The 21,420-nt window shown below is 38.7% G+C and overlaps 1 protein-coding gene across 13 annotated transcripts in view; it reads right to left on the reverse strand.

Moving 5' to 3' along the window:
- R3HDM1 (R3H domain containing 1) overlaps positions 1–21,420 on the reverse strand; it is a 123,068-nt gene that overhangs the window by 15,266 nt on the left and 86,382 nt on the right. For all 13 annotated transcript variants that reach the window (XM_064382811.1, XM_012468470.2, XM_012468464.2 and 10 more), the window contains one exon: positions 352–455. In XM_064382811.1, coding sequence (XP_064238881.1) covers positions 352–455 — 104 coding nt within the window. The remainder of the gene's footprint in view (positions 1–351; positions 456–21,420) is intronic.

Raw genomic sequence — 21,420 nt, forward strand, 5'->3', positions numbered from 1 at the left:
GTGTTTAAACAGGCATTAAGATGGACTCTGTAGGCCTAAACATCTCACTTATCCTAAAAATAAGCTGGAGTAAACAAGAACAGCTGGAAGAGTAATGAGAGGAAGGCATAGGAAATAACTCTAGAGAATATCAATACTTCTGAGAAAGGAGAATCAGGACACAAGTGTGATAGCAGCAGTAGTAGGAAAGGAAGTAGTAGAATGCACGTTTCAGTACAGCACCCTAAATATTGTGGGTGTATCTCAGCACATCACAAATTGAGAACCTTTTTGTAGAAATGCCTAAGGAAATTAATTGAACTATTTCTCACATGAACAAATTGTTATCTTTATTCAATGATCTCTTTATACCTGTACACTGGTGGCCTTGAAGCTGCTGGGAATTGCATGGTGAAGTGGTTCGAGGAAACTGTATTTGTTCTGATCCTGGATGTTGCAAGTAACCTACTGAAGAGCTATGGAAAAAAACAAATACAAAAACACAGCACAATGAGATGAGGATGACTATAAAGATTCTTTGAATGAACAGTCCTCTGAATGAAGTTTGTTAAACAAATTTATTTAAATAAAATTATTTTTCAAATTGGTTAGCAGTAAAAGTAAAATCTAATGTAACTATCTTCTCTGTAAATTATAAGTAAATATTGTAGAAAAATAACTTTGTTGGCCAGATGTGGTAGCTCGCACCTGTAATCCCAGCATTCTGGGAGGCGGGTGGATCACAAGGGCAAGACCATCCTTGCCAACATGGTGAAACCCCATCTCTACTAAAAAGACAAAAATTAGCTGGGTGTGGTGGCACGCGCCTGTACTCGGGAGGCTGAGGCAGGAGAATCCCTTGAACCAGGGGGGCAGAAGTTGTAGTGAGCTGAGATTGCACCACTGTACTCCAGCCTGGGAGGCTGAGTGAGGCTCTGTCTTAAAAAAAACCCCAAAAAACAGCCGGGCGCAGTGGCTCACGCCTGTAATCCCAGTACTTTGGGAGTCTGAGGTGCGTGGATCACAAGTTCAGGAGATCAGGACCATCCTGGCCAACATGGTGGTGAAACCCCGTCTCTAAAAAAACACCAAAAAATAAAAAACAGAAAACTGTGTTTATGGCAATAAAACCGATTTTTAAAATAAAAATCATTTTTCAAATTGGTTAGCAGTAAAAGTAAAACCTAACTATTTTCTCGGTGAATACGTACTCTATTACATAAAAATCACTTTTACATCAGAAATACTGATTTTTGAAAACAAAGAAAATTATTTTAAATTGGTTAGCAGTAAAAGTCAAATGTAACAACTATTTTCTCTGCCAATTATAATTACTTTATCACACAAAATCATTTTATGTTTATGACAATAATACTGATTTTTAAAAGCCAGGAAAAGCTGCAATTTTTAAAAGGCAGTGGCTCTTGCCTGTAATCCCAGCATTTTGCGAGGCCGATGTGGGCTCATCACCTGAGGCCAGGAGTTGGAGACCAGCGTGGCCAACATGGTGAAACCCCTTCTCTCCTTAAAAATACAAAAAGTAGCCGGTGCGTGGTGTAGGCGCCTGTAATCTCAGCTACTCAGGAGGCTGAGGCAGAGAACTGCTTGAACCTAGGAGGTGGAGGTTGCAGTGAGCAGATTATTGCGCCATTGCACTACACCCTGGGCAACAAGAGTGAAACTCTGTCTCAAGCAAAAAAAGAAAAAAAAAAAAGTACAAAGAATAGAACAAATAATAGAACATGTTCTGACATAGTTTAACAAAATACTTTCAAAAATGAAAGGCGATTAGTGTGAAACCATTAAGTTACTGCTGTAAGGCCGGGTGCAGTGGCTCACGCCTGTAATTTCAGCACTTTGGAAGGCTGAAGTCGGCGGATCACAAGGTCAGGAGTTCGAGACCAGCCTGACCAACATGGTGAAACCCCATCTCTACTAAAGATACAAATATTAGCCAGGCATGGTGGTGCGCAGTTGTAATCCCAGCTACTCAAGAGGCTGAGGCAGAAGAATTGCTTGAACCCGGGAGGCAGAGGTTGCAGTGAGCTGAGATTGTGCCACTGCACTCTAGCCTGGGTGACAGAGTGAGATCCTGCCTCAGGAAAAAAAAAAAGTTACTGTTGTATTTTTGAACGGTCTTTTTTTTTTTGGAGACTGAGTCCTGTTCTGTCACTAAGGCTGGAGTGCAGTGGTGCAATCTCAGCTCACTGCAACCTCCGTCTCCAGGCTTCAAGCGATTCTCCTGTCTCAGCCACCCAAGTAGCTGGGATTACAGGCCCACAGCACCATGCCTGGATAATTTTTTTATTTTGTATTTTTAGTAGAGATGGGGTTTTACCATGTTGGCCAGGATGGTCTTGAACACCTGACCTCAAGTGATGCAGCTGCCTCGGCTTCCCAAAGTGCTGGAATTAACAGGCATGAGCCACTGTGCCTGGCCTGAACAGTCTTTGAGACTCAAATAAATATGGGGTTTGCCAAAATATATCTCTGAAGTTTTCTCTAACAAATTTTTACATAATAGTTAAAAAACCATAGAATGATACTATTTATTCTTTCTAAGAATTCATGAGTAATTGGTAAATATAATTTATATCTAAAACTCTATTAACAGTCTTTTTTTGTCATTTTATAAACTCTCTTACAAAAACAGTATTTCTTAATCTAGTTGGAATAACTTTTTGCACCTATGTCTCATATAATTGCATTCAACGTTATATACAACTACTTCATTACAGAGAATATAGGAAGACATGTTAAATGAAACCATGATGATACAATCAGTAAAATCCAGATTACGGGAAACTCTAAGACAAATGTGTAAATATAGAAGCAATACCTGTAAAAAAAAAAAAAAAAAAAAAAAAGCAGCAATATTTGTAGGTTGGAAGGAAATACAAATATAAACTGGATATTTGATGTAATTAATAAATTAACCTCAGCCGGGCGCGGTGGCTCAGGCCTGTAATCCCAGCACTTTGGGAGGCCGAGGCGGGTGGATCACGAGGTCAAGAGATCGAGACCATCCTGGTCAACATGGTGAAACCCCATCTCTACTAAAAATACAAAAAATTAGCTGGGCATGGTGGCGCGTGCCTGTAATCCCAGCTACTCAGGAGGCTGAGGTAGGAGAATTGCCTGAACCCAGGAGGCGGAAGTTGCGGTGAGCCGAGATCGCGCCATTGCACTCCAGCCTGGGTAACAAGAGCGAAACTCCGTCTCAAAAAAAAAAAAAAAAAAAAAAAAAATTAACCTCAATATTTTAAGATATAAAATGATATTATAATTAAATGGGATTTAAAAAATCCTTTAGGGATACCTATACTGAATACTCATGAATATGAAATACTATGATACCTGTGATTTATTTCAAACTAATATTGGAGGTAGAAGAGGTGGAGATTTATATGAAAATAGATTAGTTTTAATGCTATCCCCATCAAGCGACCATTGACCTTCTTCACAGAACTGGAAAAAACCACCTTAAACTTCATATGGAACTAAAAAAGAGCCCACACAGCCAAGACAATCCTAAGCAAAAAGAACCAAGCTGGAGGCATCACGCTACCTGACTTCAAACTATACTACAAGGCTACATTAATCAAAACAGCATGGTATTGGTATCAAAACAGAGATATAGACCAATGGAACAGAACAGAGGCCTCAGAAGTAACGCCACACATCTACAACCATCTGATCTTTGACAAACATGACAAAAACAAGCAATAGGGAAAGGATTCCCTGTTTAATAAATGATGTTGGGAAAACTGGCTAGCCATGTGCAGAAAGCAGAAACTGGACCCCTTCCTTTCACCTTACATAAAAATTAACTCCAGATGGATCAAAGATTTAAACATAAGACCTAACACTACGAAAACCCTAGAAGAAAACCTAGGCAATACCATTCAGGACATAGGCGTAGGCAAGGACTTCATGACTAAAACACCAAAAGCAATGGCAACAAAAGCCAAAATAGACAAATGGGATCTAATTAAACTTAAGAGCTTTTGCACAGCAAAAGAAACAATCATTAGAGTGAACCGGCAACCAACAGAATGGGAAAAAAAATTTTTGCAATCTACCCATCTGACAAAGGGCTAATATCCAGCATCCACAAAGAACTAAAACAGATGTACAAGAAAAAAACAAACAACCCCATCCAAAAATAGGCCAAGGATACAAACAGACACTTTTCAAAAGAAGAGATTTATGAGGCCAACATATGAAAAAATGCTCATCATCACTGTTCATTAGAGAAATGCAAATCAAAACTACATTGAGATACCATCTCACGCCAGTTAGAATGGCGATCATTAAAAAATCTGGAGACAACAGACGCTGGAGAGGATGTGGAGAAATAGGAACACTTTTACATTGTTGGTGGGAGTGTAAATTAGTTCAACCATTGTGGAAGACAGTGTGGCGGTTCCTCGAGGATCTAGAAATGGAAATACCGTTTGACCCAGCAATCCCATTACTGGATATATACCCAAAGGATTATAAATCGTTCTATTATAAAGACACAAGCACACGTATGTTCGCTGAGGCACTGTTTACAACAGCAAAGACCTGAAACCAACCCAAATGCCCATCAATGATAGATTGGATAAAGAAAATGTGGCGCATATACACCATGGAGTACTATGTAGCCATAAAAAAAGATGAGTTCATGTCCTTTGTAGGGACATGGATGAATCTGGAAACCATCATTCTCAGCAAACTGACACAAGAACAGAAAACCAAACGCTGTATGTTCTCACTCACAGGTAGGTGTTGAACAATGAGAACACATGGACACAGGGAGGGGAGCATCATACACTGGGGCGTGTTGCAGGGTGGAGGGCTAGGGGAGGGAAAGCAGGGGGTGGGGAAGTTGGGAAGGGATGACATTGGAAGAAATGCCTGAGGTAGGTGACGGGCGGATGGAGGCAGCAAACCACCATGGCAGGTGTGTACCTGTGCAACAATCCTGCAAGATTGGGACATGTACTCCAGAACTTAAAGTATAATTAATAACAACAAAAAAAGAAAACAGATTAGTAATTACATAATTGGTGATGGGCATATATGGGTTCAGAATACTTCTGTTTACATTTGTATATGTTTAAAATTTTTGTAATAAAAAGTTAACAATTCTGTCTTTCAGGCTGACAATTAGAATTAGTAAACCTTTATGCTTTTTTTTTCTTTGAGACATAGTCTCGCTCTGTTGCCCAGGCTGGAGTGCAGTGGCACGATCTCAGCTTACCACAACCTCCGTCTCCTGGCTTCAAGTGATTCTCCTGGCTCAGCTTCCCCAGTAGCTGGGATTACAGGCATGCTCTACAATACCCAGATAATTTTTGTATTTTTAGTAGAGACAGGGTTTCACCATGTTGGTCTGGCTGGTCTTGGACTCCTGACCTTGTGATCTACCAGCCTCAGCCTCCTAAAGTGCTGGGATTACAGGTGTGAGCCACTGTGCTCAGCTGCTTTACGCTTTTTTTAGGGGCAATAACTCAGTGTGGTTCAATAAAAGGGAAAAAGAAAGAAATATAAAGGGAAGATTTAATAGGAAATGATTTTGGATCATAAGTGAAAAAACAGTACTTTCTGAAATTGATGTTAATGATGATTGGAATGCATTATTTAAGTATTAGCTACCTGTGAAAATAACAATTTAAGAGATGGTCTGTAGGCTGATGCCTGTAATTCCAGCACTTTGGGAGGTCGAGGCGGGTGGATCATGAGGTCAGGAGTTTGAGATCTGCCTGGCCAAGATGGTGAAACCCTGTCTCTACTAAAAATACAACAATCAACTGGGTGTGGTAGCATACGCCTGTAATCCCAGCTACTTGGGAGGTTGAGGCAGGAGAATCGCTTGAACCCGGGAGGCAGAGGTTGCAGTTAGCGGAGATCACAACTCTTCATTCTAACCTGAGCAACAGAACGAGACCTTGTCTCGAAAAAAAGAAAAAGAAAAGATATGGTCTGTAAATGTGCTGATATTGAGGAAAACAGAAAGGTCCCCACAGGTGGAAGGTGTTTTAGGCTCTGTTCTAACCCATGTCAACAGCTCTCCTGGATCATGCCCCTCACTCTGATCTTGTTTGCTAAGGTCTGAGATATGTGGGTGAAAGCAAGCCATCGTGAAAAGGGAAGAGAACACTCGGGTCACTGAGGTGAGCAATATATCCCATACTCTACTAAACTACAAACTGCAATTTCATTTTACCACTCTAGTGGGTTTTAGTACAGTTAGTGTAAAACAGTTTTCTAGCACTAGATTACCCATTAGGTAAAAGAGTAAGAATCAAGTTTTAGAATTATGTGACTGAGTTCCAGGCCTCTATTAATCTTCTGAGACATATAGATAATTCAAGGGACATAGACTAGGCAATGAGACACCCTCTTAAATCACTTAAACACTTTAGAAAAAAGAAAAGCATAGAAGTCAGTCTTTACACTCTCTCTTTAAAAATATGGATACATTATACCAAAGAGGAATCAGCTATGTAGTAATTTCACGTTTCTCCTTTGGAAGACAGGAGAAAAAGAAGGGGACTTTCAAAGTAAAGCACCAGGCCTAGTCATTCAAAGTTGATATTCTACACTTTAACAGAAAAAACATCAATCTCAAAGAATCCCATTTATTCCCAAACTTCCTGAAAAGTCCTGACATAAAATTATGAATATGTACATTGAAATGAATCAAAATATCCACTTTCAAATGTATTAAGTCCACTGCAACAAAAATTATTACCAATATTTTTTCCTATTTAGGAGCTGCCTCTTCTCTGTGTAAGGTACAGCCAGGCAAACTGCTGTGAAATGCTTCTATAGGATCACTGGAGATTGATGAAAGACATTATAGGATATCTCACAGGTTTCTTCTGAGGTTTTTACAGTGCTCATCTTATTCCTATAACATTATAGGATAATTCAGAGATTCCCCTTCTCTCCAGTTAATTATTTCTCTATTCTTACCAGGTTTTAGAATCGAAGCCATGATAAAAAAAAAATGACAAACATATAATGTATTTTTAAAGTCAGAAAAGTACTTTATCAAAGTGTGATTTTGTTTTTTGTACAGACAAGGTCTCACTCTGTTCCTCAGGCTGGAGTGCAGTGGTGTTATCATAGGTTACTGAAGCACTGAACTCTTGGGCTCAAGTGATCCTCCTGCCTCAACCTCTCGAGTAGCTAGACTACCAGCGCCCACCACACCTGGCTAATGTTTAAAATTTTGGTACAGATGGGGTCTCACTATGTTGCCCAGGCTGGTCATGAACTCCTGGGCACATGGGATACTCCCGCCTTGGCCTCTCAAAATACTGGGATTACAGGCATGAGCTACTGCACCTAGCCTGAAAAATTTATGTCAGATGACTCTTTATGAATGCTTAAAACTGACTTTTTACAGGGCAGTGCTGATGCTATTTTGATTAGATCATGGTAATCTATTTGATAGAAAGTGGAAATCAATGCTTGATATTAAGATATATTCACTAGATCCTGCAAATTCAAGTGATAGTACATTGCTATTTTAATGCCTTTGACATTTAAAACTTGACCTAGGGCAAAGCACCATGTATTTGGGTGTCAGAAGGAAGTATGAAGCTGAGTTCCAACTCTATTACCATTCATTATGTGAGTCTGAATATGTTATTTGAACTTCAGCTCTTTCATCAATAAACATGCAATTAACACTTGTCTTACCAACTATGAAGAAACATTTGGCCAAATCAAAGTGTAAACAGACAAACATAAAAATGTAAAACTTAACATTAATAATCACAGAGCCAAATTAATATATATTGCCATTTATGAAATGTGAAAACAATAAAGCAGAGTCAGTATATACTGGGGCTGTGAATCAAAGATTTTGGCAAAATATATCAAGGACCTTAAAAACAGTCATATCCTTTGACCTATTGATTTCCTTCTATGGACACATGCCAAGGGAGGAATTAATATTGCTTACAAGATGGCTCAATAAAGTAAAAAGATACGACCTAAATGTTCTGTAGTAGAGTATATTATTGTATATTCATAAAATGTAACAGTATAATCAGTAAATTATATTAATGAAGAAATTTTAAATGGGATGAAAAAATTACTATGCTCAATAAGTGAAATACATACAGTAAGATCTCAACTACATTAAAACTATGTAAGAGGCTGATGTGGTGGCTCATGTCTGTAATCCCAGCACTTAGGGAAACTGAGGCAGGCAGATCACTTGAAGTCAGGAGTTTGAGACTAGCCTGGCCAACATGGTGAAACCCCATTTCTACTAAGAATACAAAAATTAGCTGGATGGTGGTGCATTCCTGTAGTCCCAGCTAATTGGGAGGCTGAGGCAGGAGAATAACTTGAACCCAGGAGGCAGAGGTTGCACTGAGCCAAGATGGCACCACTCTACTCCACCCTGGGCGACAGAGCAAGACTTTGTCTCAAAATATATATTTCATCTAAAAAAAAAAACACTATATAAGAAAAGCAGAAAGAGTGAGAAAAGTATTAACATGCTGACTGTGGTCAATTTAAAGTTACGGGACTGTGAACGATTCCTGATCATTTTTTTTTTGGCATTTTCTAAAAAAGTATGCATGCATTTTGTAATTAAAAAATGCTTTTTGAAAACTAAAAAGTTTAGCTTTTGAATGCTATAGTAGAAAGTTCATTTCAATGAAACAGTCTGAATCTGATTCAGAAATCTTCAGCAGATGTCAGAGGATGGTCATCTGAAGATGTTTATGCTGATATTCTGCAATATATACCTTTAATTCGGTCGGGCGCAGTGGCTCACACCTGTAATCCCAGCACTTTGGGAGGCCGAGGTGGGCGGATCACTTGAGGTCAGGAATTTGAGACCAGCCTGGTCAGCAAGGTGAAACCCCAACTCTACTAAAAATACAAAAATTAGCTAGGTGTGGTGGTAGGTGCCTGTAATATAGTTACCTGGGAGGCTGAGGCAGGAGAAGTGCTTGAGCCCAGGAGGCAGAGATTGCAGTGAGCTGAGATCACACCTCTGCACTCCAGCCTGGGCGACAGAGCAAGACTCTGCCTTAATCAATCAATCAATCACCAATTCATTTGAGGGTCAGATGCTCAACTAGGCTTGCGGTCTCTGGAATAAAACACCAGCTTTCTGCCTTATATAAAGTCATAGTGATTTCCATTATATATTTTTTTTGTGATGAGAACATATATACCTAGGATAATATTAATAAACTTGAAACTAATCAGAATTTGACTATGTGCTCAATTAATGAAAATAAATGTCAAAACCCTTAATGGGTAATTTTTTGGGTTTTCCTTTAAATACTAATAGCTAATTTATCTAGGCTTTCTGGTTAGATGCTCATATTTATAGAAGTATTACTTTATAGCTTATCTATTTCCTTATGTGAGTCATTTTAAAAAATTGAATTTGACTAAAAATATAAAGTATTAAAAAAAGTGGGACACCTGCCCTAAGATTGTTGCTTTCACAGAGCTCTGAATGTAGCTTTGTGCTTCTTGGCAGCTAAGATAAAATGGTGAGTCCAGGGATTATTTAACTGCCAGGATGATAAGGGAAGCAAGCAGTTAAGTTGCTGGCAGGTGCTGGATTGCAGAATATCTTAATTGCATTCTACAATAAATTTACAGCATGCAGTTAATGATAGAGGAATCCACTCTTCTAGTACCACATTTTACCAGGAAACTTAGAAGCTGGGCTGGAAATCTTGCCCAAAGAGGATTATTTTCCATTTAATAAATAGGTAGGATGCAGAAGTACCTGCAAGAAGGGCTAATATATTCCTTAAAAAGGAGCTCTGAACTTTTCAAGTACTTACACAAGTACTTGTATGAAACCTAAAAAAAGAGTGTGCATTATATATTTAATAGAAAGGATGCCTTTGGCTTGAGAAATTGGAGGGTAGATAAAAACACAATTCACCACAAAGATGTCTCTGATGCTCTTGGCGAATGACTGATTTTGAGACAGGCCATATTCTGACCAGCTTATCAAGATGAACCAGCCATTATCAAACAGCGCATTAGCAGATCTGTTAGTTATATTATAAGCTGATTGCCTTGCCGGGAGCTTGGACGCACACCTCCCCCCACCCCCGTTTTTTCCCCGAAAGCTCGGACAAGCTCGGGCATGTTCCCTTCTCCCCTTCTCGCACAGCCTGGCTTTCCCTTAAAGAACCCAGTATGCAAGCGGGGTCTTGTGATTCTAGCTAATAGCAGCCAAGTCTTTCTAGCCAATAGCAGCCGAGTAATTCTAACCAATAGCAGCCAAGTCCTGTATGCAAACAAAGGCTTGTAACCTTACCCAATAGTTGTCCTGCTCTCCCACAACCAATCGAGCTCCTTCACTCCCTATAAAACCCCACGTCTGAGAGGAGTCCGTGCGACTTCTCCGGCCCCTCCTGTCGGACTGCAGAACCTTGCCCGGGAGCCTGAATAAACTCCTTCATATTGGATCTTCTTGTGTTGGCCTCAGTTTCTTCCTTTTAAACTCGGCAAGAACAAACCTTACACATATCACTTTACTGGCTCCGTGAAGTGATAGAAAACACCTGCTAAACAATAATTTCAGTTTTAGTATAGTTGATTCTATGCTGCTTTCTTTTTGCCACTTCTTAAGTCTGTTCCTGGACTGAGATCTCTTTATATGTTTTTGTTTTGTTTTTTGAGTCAGGAATCCCGCTCTGTTGCTCAGGCTGGTCCTGCAGTGGTGTTATCTTGGCTTATTGCAATCTCCACCTCCCAGGTTCAAGTGATTCTCTTGCCTCAGACTCCTGAGTAGCTGGGATTACAGGCACAATCATCACTGGCTAATTTTTTTGTATTTTTAATACAGATGGAATTTCAGCACATTGGCCAGGCTGGTCTTGAACTCCTGACCTCAGGTCATCTGCCCACCTTGGCTTCCCAAAGTGCTGGGATTACTAGCGTGAGCCACTGCACCCAGCCTTTTTTTTTTTCTTTCCTGAGACAAGGTCTTGCTCTGTCGCCCAGTGTGGAGTGCAGTGGTGCAGTCATAGCTCACTGCCATCTCAAACTCTTGGCTCAAGCCACTGTATGTATATACCACATTTTCTGTATCTATTCATCTGTTGATAGACACTTGAGCTGCTTCCACCTCAGGGTTTCTTTTTGAGGGTGATGAAAATGTTTTAAAATTGACCACTGTGATGGTTGCACATATGTGTAAATATACTAAAAACCACTGAAATGTACATTTTAAGTGAGTGAATTGTAAAGTATATAAATTGTATCTCTATAGAGTGGTTTAAAAACAAGATTAAGAATATGGCAGAATGAATAAAAATGGTGCGTACAATAATCACCTCTTAACTGTGGTTTTGCTTTCCTTGGTTTCAGTTACCCTCAGTCAACCATGGTCCAAAAGTAGTAAAAGAAAAATTTCAGAAAAAACACTTCATAAGTTTTAAATTGCATGTCATTATGAGTAGCATGAAGAAATCTCAGTGTTCTGCCCAAAATGTGAATCATCCCTTTGTCCAGCATATTCATGTGCCTACCTGTTAGTCATGGACATTGTTTGCTCCTGACATCCAGCTATCAACACTATCACAACTTGATGATCTAGGATCCCCTGAAGCAAATGATCCTCCTCCTGACATATAGTTGGAAAGTCAATAGTAGCCAAACACTATGTCACAATGCCTACATCATTCATCTCATATCATCACATAGGCATTTCATCATCTCACATCACAAGGATGAGTACAATACATTTATATGTATGTATGTGTATATACTTATTATGTTTTGGAGATAGGGTCTCGCTCTGTGCAGTGTTAAGACTGTAGCTCACTGTAACCTTGAACTTCTGGGCTCGAGTGATCCTCCCATGTCAGTCTCCCAAGTAGCTAGGACTACAGGTATACACCACTACACCTGGCTAATCTTTATAGTTTTTTGGTAGAGATGAGGTCATGTTATGTTGACTAAGGCTGAAACTACTGGCCTCAAGTGATTCTTCCACCTCGGCTTCCCAAAGTTTTGGAATCACAGGCATGAGCCACTGTGCCTAGCCTACAATACGATATTTTGAGAGAGCACATTCATATAACTTTTATTACAGTATATTGTTATCATTGCTGTATTATTAGTTGTTTTTAGATCTATCACTGCGCCTAATATATAAATTAAACTTTATCAGAGGCATGTATGTATAGAAAAAAACATAGTACATACAGGGTTCAATTCAATTCCTGGGTTTCAGGCATTCACTGGGAGGTCCTGGAACGTACACCCTGTGGATAAGGGGGACTACTGTATATGAAAGGTATTTACAAAGTCCTATTATATGAAACAACCCACAAAAAGGTCAAGACTTAGGAAAATTAATAGCATGGGAAATTCCACATGAAAATATATTGCCATCATGTGTCTTTTCTCTTTATGTTTTTGTAAATGTTTCATGACTATTTCAAATTATCATTTTTTAGATGGGAGAATAGGAACAAGTATATTCTTCTAAAGCAATAACTGATTCATTTGAAAAGCAGGCCATATATCTGCTAGAGCTTTTAGTGGCTACTAGAGACAATTTCATTGAAAATTTATGAACAGTTGTCAAGGTGTGTCAACTCATTGGGTTTTCTGCCTTTTAAACCATTTGATGTCTTATTGTCAATGATAGTTAAGCAAGCTTCCTGAACTTAATAGACATGTGCTCTATTCATTGAAAATGCTATAAGTAATCAATATAATCCATTTGTGAACTATAGTAGCTTAAGTATCAGACATTTATTTGAATTAAAGATACTAGAGCAATTAACACAGAACAAACACCTTTAAAACTCACGGGTCCCACTATCTGAGAAACTGTGACAACTAAGCAAATCTCACTTTGACTTAAACACTTAAGCAGAAAAATAAATGGAGAGGAAAATTCAAACTATTCAAAGATTACTGGGTTACTCCATATTTCTTTTGCCTTTTTTCAGTTGGATTCTTATGTTAATAATAGCACCATTATAATTTGCTTAGCCAAAATTTAAATTCTGGGGTGGATTATCTTTGTAATAAAATTTTAGAGGTAGCATTTAAAAGTACAGCAATTTTGCATTTTGTTAAATATCCTGACTGATTTATAGAAAAATGGGCTTGATATGCCAGTTTATCTCTACAGATTATTTACTTGTAGTCTCACTGTTATCATCCTAGAACACAGAGAAGTGATAAAAATGTTCTATATAATTTTATTACACATACTTGTCACATTTCCCCCATATCTTGCTTCTTTCCTTTGGATATTAATCTTAGTATAGTTGTAGTAGATTTTTATATTTACAAAACTTCAAAACATTCATCTACTTTGATAATGTACTTCATATCTTGACTCCTAATTCACTGAGAAAAGCAATCAGAAGAGAATTTCTCTCTGCCACATACCCACTCATCCATATCTGTATCCTTATACTCTCCTTGTCCTCATTTGATGTCCATGAATCCTCTGCACTGTTACCTAAGGCTAACCTTTTTCCATTTTTGTGGTGGATTTCACCCTCCCTGGGGATCTTACTACTCTCTCCTCTCCCTTTTACTGGCAAATCTTCTGTATCTACTAAGCCTTTCCATTCAGCATACAAACACATACATCTTTCCAATTAAAAAAGGATCCTCTGCCTTGACCTCATCCTCTCCATATACCAATCCAATTCAATGCTCATCCTTATGAAAGCAATTCTCCTCAAAGACTGTCTCTAATTATTGTTTTCAATTCTTCTCCTTCCATTCTTAGTTTTTTTCTACTAAAATCTTCTTCATATTTAAGTCTCTCTTCAAATGATTTTATTACTTTTTGGGGTTTGGAATCTGTATCTTATATATATGAGTATAATATTGTTTGGATGTGTGTCCCCAATCAAATCTCATTCAAAATGTAATTGCCAATGTTGGAGGTGGGGCCTACTGGGAGGTGACTGGATCATGGAGGTGGTTTCTAATGGTTTAGCATCAGTCCCCTTGGTACTGTACAGTGAGTAACTTCTCGTGAGATGTGGTAAAAAGTGTGTGGCACTGCCCTCACTCTTCTCTTCCTCGTGCTCCGGCCATGTAAGACATGCCTGCTTCCCTATTGCCTTCTGCCATGATTGAAGTTTCCTGAGGCTTCCCCAGAAGCCACTATGCTTCCTGTGCAGCCTATGGACCATGAGCCAATTAAACCTCTTTTCTTTATATATTACCGAGTCTCAAGCATTTCTTTATAGCAGTGCAAGAACAGACTAATACAGAGTACTTAGACATAAATTCCAGCTTAAATAATTATAATAATAAATTAAGTATCTATGTAACTTCATTCAGACTGGGAAACAGAACATTGCTAGTATCTTACAAGTATCCCTACCTTCCCACCTTATGCATGCCTCTAACTGATTAGAGCCCCCTCATACCACAGTTTTGTGATAAGCACTTACTTGCTTTTTTTTTTTTTTTTTGAGACAGAGTTTCACTCTGTCACCCAGGCTGGAGTGCAGTGGCACCATCTTGGTTCACTACAACTTCAGCCTCCCAAGTTCAAGCTATTCTCATGCCTCAGTCTCCTGAGTAGCTGGCATTATGGGTGTGCTCCCCCACGCCCAGCTATGTTGGTCAGGCTAGTCTCAAACTCCTGGCCTCAACTGATCTGCTCACCTTGGCCTCCTAAAGTGCTGGAAATAAAGGTGTGACTCACTGCATCTGGCCAGCACTTACCTGCTTTTTATTTCTTATATAATTTAACCATGTATATATGTATCCCAAAAGAACATAGTTAAGTTTGCCTGTTTTTGATCTTAAATAAATGGAATAACATTGCATAGATTTTATGACTGTTTCTTTTACTCAGTATCATATCTGTGAGACTCAACCAATTGGATACAAGTAGTTGTAGTTTATTAATTTTATTTGTTGTACACTAGTGTCTGAAATGAATACATCAAAATATATTTAGGCATTCTATTCCATTTCATCTGGGTTACTTCCAGTATTAGGCTAAACACTTGCTACAAATATTCATAAACATGTATCTGATACCCATCTGTCAAGGTTTTTTTAAAGGCAAATGCTGGCAAACGTTTTCTGCAAGAGTCAGCTAGTATATATTTTAGCCCTGAGGAACATGTGGTCACTTGAGTTAAAAAATAATAATCCTTTAAAAATTTAAAAACCATTCTTAGATTGTGGGCTGTAGTTTTCTGACATCTAAGACATAAATCATAGGGAGCACAAACCTTCCACATCACAAGATGGTTTTGGGCATAAAGGTTTTACATGTATTTTATCAGGATTACAGGAGTACGTCACCACATCCAACTAATCTTTTGTATTTTTAGTAAAGATGGGCTTCACTATGTCGGTCAAGCTGGTCCAAAATAGTTATTTGGACTTTCTTTCCCCACCGCCCCCGAAACTCTCACCTCTGGCTGAAAGCAGTTATTTTTAGTCATTTGCTTTTTTAAAAAAATTTTTTGGATTAAATTTTAACATTTCATTTCAATACGACTCTGTAACAGGTTTTACAATCAGTTAATCTGAGTCTACCTTTATCACTCCATTAAATGCCCTGTGATCTATCTTTCCTTACAAATTCTTACTCTTGATTTAATGATTTGTTGGTTTTACAGTATTTCTTTTCACTTTATCTAAAACTAGTCTTTTTAAACTATTAGAAAAGGAGGATAGGCAAGGTGGCTCACATCTGTAAACCTAGCAGTTTGGGAGACTGAGGTGGGAGGATCACTTGAGCCCAAGAGTTCGATACCAGCAGGGTAATAAAGCGAGATCCTATCTTTAAAAAAAACTAAAAAATTAGCTGGGTATGGTGGTGTGCTCCTGTAGTCCTAGCTACTTAGAGGCTGAGGCAGGAGGACTGCTTTAGCCCAGGAGGTTGAGGCTTCAGCGAGCCAGGATTACACCACCGCACTCTGGCCTAAGTGACAGCAAGAACCAGCCTCTAAAAAAAATTTGAGATTATTTTACAGTTTTACTGAGGTATAATTTATAGAAAATAAACTGCACATAAAGTATAGAAGTTGATGTTTTTATGTATAGATACATCATGAAACCTCACCAACCCCCAAAGTTGCCTTGTGCCTCTTTGTAGTCTCACCTTTCCTTCTTCCCTATAAACTCTTCCCAGCCTCCTGGCTCCAGGTAACCACTGATCTGTCTGCTGTCAACAGAGATTGGGTTGCATTTCTATAATTTAATATCAATGAAATAATATGGTTTATATACACTTTTTGGCCTGCCCTCTCCCTTTTTTTTTGTCACTCAGGATAATTATGAAATTCATCATGTTGCTTTATCAATAGGTCACTCTTTTTATTGCTAAGTAGTATTCCACTGATGAATATACCATGGTTTGTTTATCCATTCACCTGTAGTTAAACATTTGGGTTGCTTCCAGTATTCATTTCTCTTAAATACCTGGAAGTGGGGTTATATGGTAGAAGTATGTTTCATGTTTAAAACAAACTGTTTCTCCAGGTAGTTGGTTTGAGAATTCTAGATATATTATACACACAAGTCCTTTGTCAGAAGGACAAATATGTATTTGTTTTTTAAGCCTGTATATTGCTTACCTTTTCTTTGTATTTTTTTGTGTACCACCAATTTCCATTTGGTATCACTTTCCTTCTGCCTGAAAACTTGCTTTAACAGTTCTCACAGTTCGGGTTGGCTGGCAATTAATTCAGCTTTTGTGTGTTTGAAACTCTGTTTCTGAAAAATATTTTTATGGATATAGAGTGCAAGTTTTCTTTGTTTCACTTCTTCAAATAAAGATGTTGCTCCACTGTCTTCTGGCTTGTATTGCTTTTAAGTCTGCTGACATTCTTAACTGTGTTCCTCGGTATACAATGACTCTTTTTTCCCCTCTGGCTGCTTTTAGGATTTTCTCTTTATAACTTTTTAAGACGTTTTCTTCACATTTCTTTTGCTTGGACTTTGCTGAGCTTGTTGGATCTGAGGGTTTATAATTTTCATCAAATTTTGAAAAACTTCAACCATCACTTATTCAAGTATTTTTTGTTCCCTTTTCTCTCTTTTGAGGATGCCAATTACACATGAATTAGGCCTCTTAAGAGCAATGATGCTTTGTTTATCATTTTCCCTCTGATTTTTACACTGGCATTGTTTCATAGTTTCAACTCACTGATTTTTCTCATTATTAGACTTAGTTTCCTGATTCTCTGCATTATCAGGAATTTTTGATTGGAGACAGATAATTTCTGATTGGAGTCAAGACTAAATTGTGAATTTAGCCTTGTTGGGTGTTGGATACTCTTGTAATTTGTAATAGTATTTTTGGGCTTTGTTCTGGATCACAGTTAAGTTGTCTGGAAACAATTTAATTCTTTTGGGTTTTGCTTTTATAGTTTTTTAGGCAGGACCACAGCACCCTTTTGTTTTTAATTTTTTTTTGGTGATGGGGCAACAAGAAGCTTAGAGCCAAACAGCAGCTTTTAGTCTAAGACCAATTTCCCTCCATATTGAGATAGTGTCCTTTTAAGTCCTCTACTTGATGCTTCAGGTATTATGCAGTTTTGACACTGGCTGGTAGGACTACAAATGATTACTGTCCTTGGGTGAGTTCCAGGGATTGTTTATGTCTGCTCCTTTTGAGTGGTTCTTTTCCTGGCCTCAGGTAGTTTTTGCAAACATATGCACCAATCTATTCAACTAAGACTCAAGGAGGTCCCTCCAGAGATCTCTAGAGCTCTCCTCTTCAGTACTCTGCCCTGTAAACTCTAGCTACCTTGGTTTCCTTAAGTCCCAACTCCATTTCCTAACTCAGAGACTCTGCTTGGGTTCCCCCTCCCTGAGCTGTGGCTGGGAAACTTTTTTTGGGGGGGAGGGGTAGAGGCACTAAGCTGGGGCAATCCTGAGACTCACTTCTTTTGTTTCTCCCACTCAGGGTTTACTATTCTTCACTGTCCAATGCCCAATATCTAGAAACTATTGTTTTACATAATTTTCTGGCTTTTTGGTTAAGGTAGGAGGAGAAAATCAGTTTCTATTACCCCATTTAGGCTAAAAACAGAAGTCAGGAGGATGCAAGTTTTAAAGATTCTTTCTTCAATATCCCTCATATTGGCCCTGATACCAAGTAAGATACCAAAGTCAGCACACTCCCAAGACTTGGAAATTATTCAAAAAATAAAATACACAGGATGTGCTAGAGGGACACTTCTAACACATACTTCTTCTACTTTGTAAATTGGGTTGGCCTACCTCAGGGGACCGCTTGTTGCATAGGTTGTTTGTGGCCTCAAGAAATATCTAAAACGGCAAGTTTGGCAACAGCCATTCAAAACCTTAGGCAGTAAAAGTCACTGTGGATTTTTAAAAACAATTTGGAAAAGCTTAAAATTTACTTGAGGAATAAAAGCTGTAAAAATCTAAACTGAAGAGTAATTCAAAAGTAGGCAGGGAAGATTTAGAGAATCATTCCTTTTTCTTTCATATTAAATTTTTTAAAAATTCTTTTTTTTTTTTGAGACAGAGTTTCACTCTTGTCCCCAGGCTGAAATGCAATGGCGCCATCTCAGCTCACTGCAACCTCTGCCTCCCAGGTTCAAGTAATTTTCCTGTCTCAGCCTCCACAGTAGCTGGGATTACAGGGAGGTGCCACCACGCCTGGCTAATTCTGTATTTTTAGAAGAGACATGTTGGCCAGGCTGGTTTTGAACTCCTGACCTCAGCTGATCTGCATGCCTCAACCTCCCAGAGTGCTGGGATTACAGGCGTGAACCACTGCACCTGGCCTAAAAATTATTTTCTCCTTTATACAAGTTCTTTCTCTTCTAATTTTCAAAGTAGTTACATCTTTCCTCTTTTTGAATAAATACTATGACATTTTGTCCATAATACTTCATGAACCATCCAAACTTAATTACTTTACCACATACTATCTCCAAGATTACAAATGACCTCTTCTGGTCACATCTAATTTTTTTTTTCCCCTTTATGGTCTTCATCTCTCCTCCTTCCCTACCCCCAACACCGGACTGTTAATCTTTGAAGTCTCCTTGTATGTTGAGTTCCACATTCCTTTTTCCTATGTCGTTGGTCTTCATTTGTGACCACTGTATCTTGGTCTTTTTTTTGCTGGCTATCAACCATCTAGTTGGCAAACTATGGCCTATAGGCGAAACCCAGCCCACTGCTTGCTTCTGTACTGCCTGCAAGCTAAGAAAGGTTTTTTGCAGATGAACATTTGAAATCTACTTGATGACAGAGAACACTAACTCTGAACCCCAATTAAGTAAAATATTATCTACCACCCAAAATAAATCCATTGTGCTCATTATATTTTGAATTTTATCTATAAAAATTTATGAAAACTTATTTTCCCCCTTGTTATTAAATAACTAAATAGAATCCACAATTCTGTATCTTGGCTTACAAAGCCTCAAATATTTCCTATTTGGCCTGTTTCAGAAAAAGTTTGCTGACATTAGATCTAGTAGGTATTTTAAAGTAAATAATATTCAAATAACAGTTACACTCATTTTCAATCCCAACATGTATTACTGCTAGTGAGGCATTACCCATTAAGAAATCTCAAATCTTTCTTTAATCTTCACTTAAAATAACATAAAACATTAGTTTCTTCTTTCAAAGTACACCCCAGATTAATTCCCTACCTACTGCTACCACCACAGCTGAGGATGCCACCACTTGATGCACATAATACGATACCCTTCTGCCTGGGGGTTCTTCCCACTTCAAGTTCACTTCAAAGACTGCTACTGGACTAATTTTTTGGTTTGTTTTTGAGTCTTTAATACAAATTTGAGGCTCTTACTCAAGCTAACTTCTCTCTATCCTAACCTAAAATTCAGATGCTCTATGGAAAAAAGTTTAAGCAAAATGTTCATTTATTTTTATTTTTGAGATGCAGTCTTGTTCTGTCACCCAGGCTGGAGTGTAATGGCATGATCTTGGCTCACTGCAACCTCCACCTCCCGGGTTCAAACGATTCTCCTGCCTCAGCCTCCTGAGTAGCTGGGAATATAACCATGTGCCACCATGCCCAGTTCATTTTTGTAGTTTTTAGTAGAGACAGGGTTTTGCCATGTTGGCCAGGGTGGTCTAGAACTCCTGACCTCAGGTGATCCACCTGCTGAGATTATAGGCGTGAGCCACTGCACCTGGTCAAGCATGATGTTTAATAAGACAAGCAAGTTGCAGAATAAAACATTCATAAAAAGATTCTAAATGATATAAACAAAAACAACACTGATCTCCACTTAGAAAAAAAAAAAAACCCAGCTGGGCGTGGTGGCTCCCACCGGTAATCCCAGCACTTTGGGAGGCTGAGGCGGGTAAATCACTTGAGGTCAGGAGTTCAAGACCAGCCCGGCCAACATAGTGAAACCCTACCACTAAAATCACAAAAATTAGCCTTGTGTGGTGGCAGCCGCCTATAATCTCAGCTACTTGGGAGGCTGAGTTAGGAGAATCACTTGAACTCGAGGGGGCAGAGGTTGCAGTGAGCTGAGATCGCACCACCGCACTTGAGTCTGGGCTACAGAGTGAGACTCCATCTCAAAACAAAGACTCTAAATAGTGATTATATGTATGTATAGTGACTGCCTTCCAGAAAGGGCAATAGATTAGAGAGGCAGAATTTCACTACTTTACTTCAAATATTTATATATGGTTTGTTTTTGAGATGGAGTCTTGCTTTGTTGCCCAGGCTAGAGTGCAGTGGCACCATATTGACTCATTGCAGCCTCTGCCTCCCAAGTTCAAGCGATTCTCCTGCTTTAGCCTCCCAAGTAGCTAGAATTACAGGTGCCTACCACAAACATCCAGCTTATATATGGTTTAATTTTAAAAGAAAAACTTTTTCTTTCCGTTTTTTTGGAAACAGGGGCTCTCTCTGATGGAGTTCAATAGTGTGATCTCAGAGCACTACAGCCTCAACTTCGTGGGCTCAAGCAATTGTCCCACCTCAGCCTCCTGAGTAGCTATTACCACAGGCATGCACTACCATGCTCAGCTAATTCTTCTATTTTTTGTAGATGGGGTTTCACTATGTTGCCCAGGCTGGTCTCGAACTCCTGAGCTCAAGCGATCTACTTGCCTCAGCCTCCCAAACTGCTGGGATGATAGGCATGAGCCACCATGCTCAGCCTAAAAGAAAAATTAATAATGCAGTTCTTACAAAGTATTAAATAAAATGTTAAAAAATTTGACTGCTAACATAGTTCATATATACGTATGCACACTGAAAAATGACTTTGGTGAAGTACATCAAAATTTAGCAGTGATTATTTTTGGGTGCTGAGATTGTAGTTGATTTGTTACCAAACACTTGAAACTTCAAATTTTCTACAATGACTATGCATGTTTAACCAGAAAGACCTAAACAAGGTACACAGAGGAAGGACTGTTTAATAGACAAAACACAGATATAAGAGGAGTATTTGGGGT

The sequence above is a fragment of the Aotus nancymaae genome, unplaced genomic scaffold (genome assembly GCF_030222135.1).
Source record: "Aotus nancymaae isolate 86718 unplaced genomic scaffold, 86718_ANA_hifiasm-v0.15.2.pri h1tg000029l, whole genome shotgun sequence".
NCBI lineage: Eukaryota > Metazoa > Chordata > Mammalia > Primates > Aotidae > Aotus > Aotus nancymaae.